This window comes from Aplysia californica, unplaced genomic scaffold, assembly GCF_000002075.1.
Source record: "Aplysia californica isolate F4 #8 unplaced genomic scaffold, AplCal3.0 scaffold00139, whole genome shotgun sequence".
Taxonomy (NCBI): Eukaryota; Metazoa; Mollusca; class Gastropoda; order Aplysiida; family Aplysiidae; genus Aplysia; species Aplysia californica.
The window spans coordinates 100473-111069 of NW_004797409.1; the positions used below are offsets into that span (position 1 = coordinate 100473).

General features: G+C 39.7%; 2 protein-coding genes across 4 annotated transcripts in view; one reads left to right on the forward strand and one right to left on the reverse strand.

The window, feature by feature from the left end:
• LOC101845234 (oxysterol-binding protein-related protein 9) overlaps positions 1-8866 on the reverse strand; it is a 44953-nt gene extending 36087 nt beyond the window's left edge. For all 3 annotated transcript variants that reach the window (XM_035969349.1, XM_013081637.2, XM_005096836.3), the window contains exons 1-5: positions 8729-8866; positions 6346-6396; positions 4906-4984; positions 3254-3324; positions 2046-2144 (exon numbers count right to left, since the gene is read on the reverse strand). In XM_035969349.1, the coding sequence (XP_035825242.1) occupies positions 2046-2144; positions 3254-3324; positions 4906-4984; positions 6346-6396; positions 8729-8839 (411 nt within the window). In that variant the 5' untranslated portion in view covers positions 8840-8866. The remainder of the gene's footprint in view (positions 1-2045; positions 2145-3253; positions 3325-4905; positions 4985-6345; positions 6397-8728) is intronic.
• A 282-nt stretch (positions 8867-9148) lies between these two features.
• Positions 9149-10597, forward strand: part of LOC106011553 (DEP domain-containing protein 1A) — a 36918-nt gene continuing 35469 nt past the window's right edge. Inside the window, exon 1 of the mRNA XM_013081638.2 lies at positions 9149-9387. Within this exon, the coding sequence (XP_012937092.1) occupies positions 9334-9387 (54 nt within the window). The 5' untranslated portion in view covers positions 9149-9333. The remainder of the gene's footprint in view (positions 9388-10597) is intronic.

A 10597-nucleotide genomic window follows, 5' to 3' on the forward strand; every position in this document is an offset into this window, starting at 1 on the left:
AAATTTACCTTTGACTTCTACCATGTGCGCTGTCTCCCCTTATCAGCCACCTAACCAACTGGGGGAGACAATTTTTATCTGAAATGGTCATTAATGTATGTAGGGTTCCCTGGTTTCCTCCTGGATTTTGCAACCATTTTCAAAGTGACTTTTCATATATTTTTTTAGATGACAGAGCAAAAGAAGAGAAATGCAAGGTAAAAATCGTACCGTGGCCATGGGCAGTCCCTTTCCCTAGGATGTCAGTATCAGGGCAGGGGTTATAGGATAAGAGTAACGTTAACGCACGGGGGGTTACTTTATTGGCTGTTGGCTTGACTCTTGTAAAAAACCCCAAAGAAACTGATAGGACGCGCAACAAGCCTTTGATCTTAATTATTAAATGTACATCACTCCACAAAATGAGCACATCCTGGGTTGCTTTTTTTTTAACGCTCTCATTTGCCTAGGCCGTCACCCACAATACATAGGCAGAAGAGTTTTTTTTAACACCTTGTCATTAACTAATGTTGGCTTTTTTCCTAGCTAGACTCTAATTAATGTTTTTACAAGGGCAAAGTGTTACTGAGCGATTACAAGGGCTCAGTGCGCAGAGGGTGTTAAAGTTAACTGCACATGACATAGTGACAAACACTGTTGGGATCTGACTTATACGCCAGGAAGGAGGAGATGGGTTGGGAGAGCTGAACGGCAAATACAGTTTTTTAAATTGGAATCGGGGGTGGAGTGTTACAATTGTATTTTGGTAAAAATTGAAAATTTGTTCTAACATTTAACTCACTGGAGACGTTTCACACAGCATTTGCGAGCACCAACATTTTTTCGAGAGGGGATTCACGCACCCCCCCCCCCTCCCCCTGGGAGCACAAGTTTCACGTTTTCTCCTCGGTAAAGTATGCGCGCAAACGTTGCGTGAGCCGTCTCTTACCACACAGCCAACAGCGAATTTTCACTGGAATTGGCCGGACTTGCCTGATTCCACCACATCGAGACACACATGAGTAGCTCCACTAATTTTCACTCACCACATAAGGCAAAGTCAAACAGTGTGACTAATTTATCTTGCTACTGCAAAGAAATGCTTAGTCCCCATGCCAGGCAAGTATTGTAAGATCAGAACTTCCCAAACAGTCAGTTGCTGCTGCAAGTGTTCAGTAACAAATCTGAGTGACCAGAAGAAGTTGAGGTGTGAGCCAGAGTCTGGCCTACATCTATTTTACTTCTGTTTCTTTCTGGTACACTCCCTCTCAGCAAAGTTCCCTGAGAGGCTTTTGTGCTCAACCTTTTTAAACCAACTTATCTTGTGTGACAAACAGGACAATACGAAAAACTGAGCTGGGGGGGCTCCTGTAGGCTTTAGGTCACCTAGTCGCCTCTCATTTAATAGGTTCTTGGTTTAAAACCTGACAGCGACGGAAAATTTTATTCTCTAAAATGTTCTCCTTTCACCTTCTGTCCTGCTCTCTGATCATATTATGTTGTATGCTTTTGTCTCCATTTTCTGCTCCCACCCCTTTCTCCTTTGCCCCCTCCTCTGGGCTCCTGACTCTTTCTGCAGCCTTTCTACTGCTACTCCTTGGCTCCTTCTAGCTGCTTTCTTTCAGTCACATCCCTGAATTTATGGCAGGAAAGACCTAACACCTGGCCTTCTCGGATAAGTGCGAAAAATCTCGGAGGTCTCATGTGCAAGTTGCGCACCTGAAAGATCCCCTGGTGGTTCTATAATTGACGAGTAGGCTTCGACCGCCATCCAGGCAAAATTCAAAATTCCTACCAAACTGAAAATGCTCAAAGTGTCCCATGCGCTCATATCACCTTACGTAGTTGCAAGCGCCGAAAAACACTTACAACCCCCCCCCCCCCCAAAAAAAAACACAACAACAACAACCCAACAACTGAGCTGATCAGGATAACTGACAACAGGAAGGAATGGGACACCGTGATTGTCAAAGTCTGCTCTAGACCTGACACATGAAGTAACAGAATCCTGTGTCTAGTTGGGGAGGTGGGGGGAGAGAATGTTCACTACACCAACCTTTACTGACCTGATTCTGTTCTATGAGAAGCTCGAGGTAAGCATCTGTCTCCATGAGTTTTTTCTCAAAGTCCTCTAAAGTTGCTGCATGTTCTGAGGATGCATTCCTCTGAAAAGACAGAAAATAATGAATGTCATACTGGGGGAACCTTTCCTCTTTAAGTTTTAAGTTCATCTGCAAATGAAGCAGCTGTATTTACTTGTGCCTTAAGAATCATAGGCTACAACCTAGAAATTACTTTAAATCTTTTCAGACAAAGTGAATAAGTATCGTTATACAAAAAGTTGCCTTCAAGATGAATAAATGATTTATCTGCGATTATTGATAGCTTTGCTTAGATGGAATCTTTATTGGTCAAGTGGACCCGATCTGCATGATCAGATCGGGTTGGGCTGGGTTGGGAAATGACACACTGTCAAAATAGGCCACTGCATCGCTACATAAAAACCAACCGATGTTTGTTGTTGTCCACTTGCAAATATCTGATCCCGAATGTCATGTGATACGTAGCGACCTTCTGATCTGGCAACAATTTTCATCAAATCCACCAGCTCGTGAACCCATGAATCAATCGCCGTGTTTGATTTTTAAACATAGGATCGAATCACATCAAAATGGTTCATGCACCTTCATGGAGGAAAATCAAATGAATCAAATATCTGTCAAAAAATATGACTTGATGAAAATTTGAGTGGGAACTGTTTATTATTGGTCTCACAATGACAAATTCATCCTGGTTGTAAACGACAGCTTTAACAATTCTAAATGAGTGTTATGACTAAAATAAAATTTCATGCATCCTGCAAAACAAACACACACTTTCAAGTCAAATTGTTAAAATCAGAGCAAACAAATTTCTGAGTCACCAGTAGTTTTTGTGCAGTGTGGAGAGAAAAGAAACAATAATATGCTATAGTTTCTAGAGGTGCATGATCAACATTTTGGTGAAACAATGCAAAGCTGACCACATGATTTAAAGATCTATGTCCTCTTTGGTTTGAGACTGCAAGGGACAAGGCATTCATTTAAGACAAAAACCTCTACATGAAAAACTGTTTTAAAAAAGTGCAAATACTGATTTTTTAAAATCACTCTTCACATCAAGAGCAAAGACAGAAAAGAAAAAAAAGAAAGAAAAAAAATGAAGAAATACAAGAACACTCCTAATAAAAACCTGACAAATGAATATTTAGAGGAAAAAAACAACAACTATTTACCTGACCGCTCATTTCACAGATTGCACTCTCAAGAGCTTCAATCCACCTTTCTCTTTCCTCTTCATCACGGGCTAAGGAAAGAACATATTTATTCAACTAGTGTTCAGATGACAAAGTTTCATCAGCATGCATTCTCATTGACAACTTAAAATTATACGTTTCAGTGTGATATACTCAGCTTTAAACAAATATTCTCGGCAGAAACTTTCATTTCCTGAAGTCCCGAGTCCCATCTACTTTTTTACTCTTTAAGGCCACACTCTACTTCTTAGCACCAAAATCTAAAGCTTAGTGATTTTTATTTGTTTTTTCTCATTTTCTCAAAGTATTCCATTCAAGGATTAAAAATAATCAGTTTTGGGAATCATTACCAGTTACATAATCACAGAAATGGCAAATTAGAGTGAAACCGGGCTATCTGAAGGACCATTTTCAAAAGCTAAAAACCATCCATGCTATCTATGAACTAATTACATATTTGTAATCTAAACAAATCTTGAGAAAATGACGTTAGCTTTTCTTGAAATAGTAAATATTAATGATTTTATTACTTTTAGAAGACTTGCATATTAGCGAATGACAAAATAATCAAAATACCAAAGTAAAAAAATCATTAAAAATAGTTTTTTCCCCCAAAAAAATTACAAAAAGCTACCATTATTTTATTTGGAATTGCATGGTACATTTACCTTCCAAATTTCATGTCTTTATCTTGAATGTTTTTTAGAGTTTTGAGTTTTTAAAGCCAAGAAATGAACATTTTGAGGAAAGGAGCAAAAACATCTCAAAATTGCTTTAAAGCATTGTATTGGCTCACAATGTTTCAAACGGCATGGAGCTTTCTCTTTGAAATAGAGCTCTGGGAGTACTTCTATCCAATCTAGCACATAATGTTCACAGGAAGTATCTTAAAATCAAAAAACATTGTAGGGACCCAAACTGGACACCAAAAACCCGTGTGTGGCCTAAAGAGCTATCTAAAACATACCTGAGTAATATGTACCTTTCGCTGTGCTGTTCACTTTTCTAGGGAATTTAGAGACTGAAATTCTGTGTACAACATATATTGAGAATAAACAAAAATGACAAAAAGTGATAGCTTTACTGTTCTCAGGAATGCAATATATCAGCTACAGTGCAAAGGCGAGTTTTTCAATAGTGCATGTAAGTTTGGTAAACAGTGGAAACTTGAAACTCATCCCCATCTCCCCCCCACCCTCCATCACGCACACATGATATGTATGCATTTTCAAATCCTTTCCCCCCCCCCCCCTGCTCCAGACCCCTACCCACTAGTCCAATTGGGAAAAAAAAATTCCCAAGTGTTAATACCTCGGAGCAAGGAGAATGATATTCCGACTGATCAGCATCATCACTATCATGATACCCCCCCCCCCCCCCCCCCCATCGGAAACTTCAAACTTGACATTTAAGCTCAAGGAAAGATTTTTACTTGGGCAGCAATAAGTAAAGGACCCAATATCAGAGTAAGTGATTAAATTTCTTAAATGAATACACTGAAATCAATAAGCTGAGCTCCCTTGATGAAAGCAAGTAAGTAGAGGGCAACTGTGCCAATCTTTGAGAAAAACATTTCAGGCTGGGCAAATGATCAGCTGAGCAGCAGACAACAATACTGTGAACGTACAAACCTTGAAAATGGAATGTCTTGTGGTCAACTGTGATGGTGAAAGTACTATCGTCTTCATCATCAATGCCAATAACAGCACCCTGTATTAGACACATCCTTGTTAGCAACTGTTCGCATTTAAAGAAACAAAAGGTCTCAAGCTGTGTGCATCCAGAGTTCTCCTTTGAATAGTGCCATACATTTTATTATGATGCCTTCTACAAAAAATGACAGAAAAGATAGTATTCTTCCAGATCTACCTGTTTTAGTGTTATTAACATTTATTGGATCTGGGTAATAAGGTTAAGATGTGTTTCCCTACTCTAATATATAATCCTTACTCCTTATTACCTGGATCCAGCAAATCTGACTAAAATGTGCAGGTCAGGAACAACTCTGGAGAATTGACAATGTAGAAGTTCAATCAGGGAACCATTGTTCTTTAATTTCACCACATTTCTTTAATTCAAAGTCATCATCTGGAGTATAATATTGTTGAGCAATACAGTTGAACCTGCCCTTTGAAAAAGGACTATGTAGTGAAATCGAGAAAGTTTAAAGATGGGCTACTAAAATGCTGAGTCACCTCAAAGAAAAGCCTTATTCTGAAAGTCTGAAGAAATTAAAGCTTTCCATTCCTGGAATCATAGGTGACGTGGTGATATTACTGATACAAGTACATCAAAGGCTACTACATCACCAAAAGACCAGCTTTTACAAAAGCAACAACCACACAACTCCATGGCAACCCAGAGCTCCAGAAGCAAAGAAGCAGATTAAGTGTGTGAGGGTAAACTTTTTTGAAAATCAGGTTAATACTATTTGGAACAATCTCTCCGAGTCAGTGGTGTCAGCCCCAAATGTGGACACGTTTAACAGACGTCTGGACGAATACTGGAAAGATCTCCCGACTATCTACAACCCTACTTGCCAAAACTGATTTGTCTAGCCTGCACGCAATGCATAGTCATTCATTACCAGATAGTCGATCAGGCTTTACTTTAGAGCCTCAAACAACTAAATCGTCAATGTCAATGTCAATACATACATAAATCATATAAAAATGACACTGTCCAAGTGGACCACTTGCCTTACATGACCATTTTTCTCCATGACAATGGGTGGTCATCTTGGAAAGGTTTGATTGTATTCTTCAAAGAAGCTGCATGGACAGGTCTTTGACTTCAGCAAACACAGTTTATGAAACAACATATGAAACTACAATCCAAAGTGTTTAAATTAATTACTTCTCAAAAGTAAATGATTCTAATTGCCAGAGACAGTAATTAGGATCCTTTACCTCAAAAAAAAAAGTTTGTGCATGTACAAACAACAGTAGTAAAAATAATTAAGAACAGCAGTGCCAAGAGGAAAAATAGGATTCCTTTTTTTTTTCAAGGAAGAAAAAAAACTGAAACAGTGCGAGGAAAAGACTACTTTTATGTTTGGTATGATACAATACCTTTAATCTCACACATCCGCGTCGTGACCCTTTCACCATCTTCTCTTTAGACTGAAAAGCAAGAAAAATATTCAGTTTCAAAAGAGATGTTTTTATATAACATATGAACAATTCTGGGTTTTTTTATGTTCAGATGAAAGTAAAGTTTGCAGACAGGCAGTTTACTTGGAGTCTTAGATCGTGTTGAAGTATTTTTTTGTCTTCCAAACTAACATCCCCCCCTCCCCATGTTCCCCTCCATGTTTCAAAACCACCCCCGCATAACAAAATTTACATACCAATGCAGCTGTCTGTACACTTAATATTTATTAATCATTACATTTTGCACTCACTCTGAACCAGAAATACATGAATACAGTATCAAAACGGTGATATTGGGAAAAAAAAAGCGAGTAGTCAGTACAGTGGAATCCATCTTAGAGCAACCCAGATATAAGCAGCCTCCTCCTAACAGCGTCCTAAGCTTGTGTGTAGCAGAAAGTTTCCTAGAGATATAAAACCCCACTTTTCGAATTGAGCCGAACTACGGGGGTCGCCATTTTGTTTTGCCTGGAAGTTCTCGCGAGATCTACTCCTCCCCTCTTCTCTCTCTCTTCTATCTCTTTCTGAATACTGTCTATCGGTGTGGACGATCAAATTGACCAAAACAAAGTTAAAAAATGATGTTAAAACACAAAAGTAAATTAATTTGGTCGTCTACAAAGACGCTACGGCTATTTAACTTTTCGAATCGAGCAGAACTACGCGGGTCGCCATTTTGTTTTGCCCGGAGTTCTCGCGCTACTCCTCTCTCTTTATCTTTCTCTCTCTCTCTCTCCACTGCCCACAGACAAAATTGTACGCTTTTAGTAGGCTAACAGTAGTAAAGGAACGTTTGTTCACGGCACAGAATTCTATGTACAATTTTTCTGTTATCACAGTGTAGAATTCTGTGGTTTAGGGTGAATGCAAAATTAGTTGGCCTAGATCGAGGCTATAACGGTGAACGCGCACCGGGTGAGAATAGCCAAAAGACTCGCCTGCTCTATTCTCACTGGAAGTGGCTATTCTCACCCGGGGTGAGAACAGAAATACGATCGACCTCTCACCCCGGGTGAGACTTGCCACCGTAGGCTATTCTCACCCGGTTTGAAACAAGACCTGTTTTTCCTCATTTCGGAATACTTTCTATCGATGTGGATGATCAAATTGATAAAAGCCAAGAAAAAATTACGTTATAGCACAAAAGTAAGCTAATTTGATCGTCTTCAAAGATGCTATGGCTATTTCACTGTTCGAATCGAGCCGAACTACGCGGGTCGCCATTTTGTTTTGCCCGGAAGTTCTCGCAAGATCTACTCCTCCCCTCTCTCTCTCTCTCTGTCTCTTTCTGAATACTGTCTATCGGTGTGGACGATCAAATTGACCAAAACAAAGTTAAAAAATGATGTTAAAACACAAAAGTAAATTAATTTGGTCGTCTACTAAGATGCTACGGCTATTTAACTTTTCTAATCGAGCCGAACTACGCGGGTCGCCATTTTGTTTTGACCGGAAGTTCTCGCGCTACTCCTCTCTCTCTTTCTCTCTAGTCTCTCTCTCTCTCCACTGCCCACAGAAAAAATTGTACGCTTTTAGTAGGCTACAATTGTAATGGAACGTTTGTTCACGGCACAGAATTCTATGTACAATTTTTCTGTTATCACAGTGTAGAATTCTGTGGTTTAGGGTGAACGCAAAATTTGTTGGCCTAGATCTAGGCTATAACGGTGAACGCGCACCGGCTGAGAATAGCCAAAAGACTCGCCTGCACTATTCTCACCCAGGGTGAGAATAGAGGTGGCCTTCAATCAAACGCAAAAACGCAATTTGAGGCTAAAAACAAAGGAAAACAAAAGTGCACGCACCGAGAAGGCGCACGCGCAGGGGCTACACCACTCTAGATCTAGTCTAGATCTAGAGTAGAGTCTAGAGTCTAGGTCTAGAATCTAGATCTAGATATATATATATCTCTAGATTTCTAGAGATCTAGATCTAGAACTAGATCTAGATATCTATATCTAGATCTAGATCTAGATTATAGATCTAGATCTAGATCTAGAATCTAGTTTTGAGAGAGCGAGTGAGTTGACAGCGTGCATGTGTGCAAGATGATTTTAAGTATGCGAGTTAGTGTTTACATGTGTGTGCACACATTAGTATGTGGGCGTGTGTGTGTGTGTTTGGGGCTAATATTCAGTGACAGACACTGGTGCCACTGGTGGGAGGGGGCCAGGGCCCTCCCCCTCTCCCAACAAAAAACCTTCAAACTACTCTGTCCTCTTCCAATATCGGAACTGCCTCACACTCCTAATCATAAAAATCTCGACAGGAAACTAGTTTCCAGAAGAAATAAATGACATACTGTGTAATAGGAAAGAATTCCAGATGTATGGTCCAGAACAAACCATCGGTATTGCCATCCTTTCATTACATTCGTCCACTTGCTTAGTGGCCCTTCCATTTTGATCGCCATATTTACTTTACGCACAGCTGCTGATGTCAAAAAGGTGGTTCGGGTGTAACATACCTTATAGAAAAAAAAATTAAATAGATATCTATACATTCATACAATTAAAAGTAATACATTTTATTTTACGTCACATGAATACAAACCTAAATTATTTATTTAGTTTTTAAATATGTTCAAATCAAAATCACATCCAGTCTGGTATTAAATAAGAAGTAGAGATTTTTGTTCTAGGCCTATCCAATGGAATTAGGGGACAGAAAGGCACTATTTTTAGCCAACCAATTACAAGAGCGAGGTTGTTTTGAAGAACTTGTGTACTGTAGGCCCTACTTGTGTTGTTGTGTGTGTGTGGGTCGCCTCTAGGCAAGGAGACCAAGTTGTGAGTGGTGTGTTGAATGTTCATGTCGTAGAACTGGACATGAAAACAAAAACATGGTGAAACGGAATACTTTACAAGAGAGTAGTTACTTTTAGGTTAGGACAGTTTTGACGGAATTATGGAATCTACCACGGATGCAGCAATTATTGGCCCGTATAAAGCTACTCGACTGGTGAGAATTTAAATTTAACTCTGAATTAGAATGATGATGCCAGCTTCGAATCTTGGTCTTGATGAAGACTTTCATCTAGATCTACAATCTAGATCTACAATCTAGATCTAGAGTCTAGAATCTAGATCTAGATCTCTAGGGCCTAGATCTAGATAATCTAGACTCTATATGTTTTAGAAGAAATCATTCACACTCACACTCACACAGTCTGATATTAATAAACACAAAGCCATCATGTTGAGCTGCTAGAAATCTAGATCTTCTAGACTCACAATTTGAAGAAAGGCCACCTAATAGTGCAGGCGGGTCTTGTGGCTATTCTCACCCGGTGCGCGTGTCAACAAATTTTGCGTTCACCCTAAACCACAGAATTCTACACTGTGATAAGAGAAAAATTGTAGAATTCTGTGCTGTGAACAAACGTTCCATTACAACTGTACTTGTAGCCTACTAAAAGCGTACAATTTTGTCTGTGGACAGTGGAGAGAGTGAGAGAGAGAACAAAACAAAATGGCGACCCGCGTAGTTCTGCTCGATTCGAAAAGTTAAATAGCCGTAGCATCTTTGTAGACAACCAAATTAATTTACTTTTGTGTTTTAACATCATTTTTTAACTTTGTTTTGGTCAATTTGATCGTCCACACCGATAGACAGTATTCAGAAAGAGAGAGAGAGAAGAGGGGAGGAGTAGATCTTGTCTTGCGAGAACTTCCGGGCGGGTGAGAATAGCCACTTTCTTGAAGAAAAGAACAATGTCATTCAATCGAGCAGTTTCTCTCTCTCTCTCTCTCTCTCTCTCTCTCTCTCTCTCTCTCTCTTTCTCTCTCTCCCTCTTTCTCTCCTCTGTCCCTGTGTATCGCTCGCATTCTCTTTTTCTTTGTGTCTCTGTCTTTCTTTCTCCCCACCTATTTCCCACTCTATCTTTCTCTCGTTCCCTCCTGTCAACTGGGGCATGTCATGCTTTTCCCCGCCCCAAGAGTAGAGTATGTTTCACGTGAAAAGGCGGCTCTGGCGGAAGTGTATGTGACACCGAGGCTCGATCAGGAAAATCAAGAACTTCCGCTACCACCCAGAAATTTGCCGGCGATAGACTGATTATAGGCCTAACGCAACATTTGCGACATGCAGGTTGTACAGTATAAACACTGCCTCTGTGCTAATAAAATTGAATCATTACTCAGACTCGTTAGTACCGTGATGCCACTTGTGT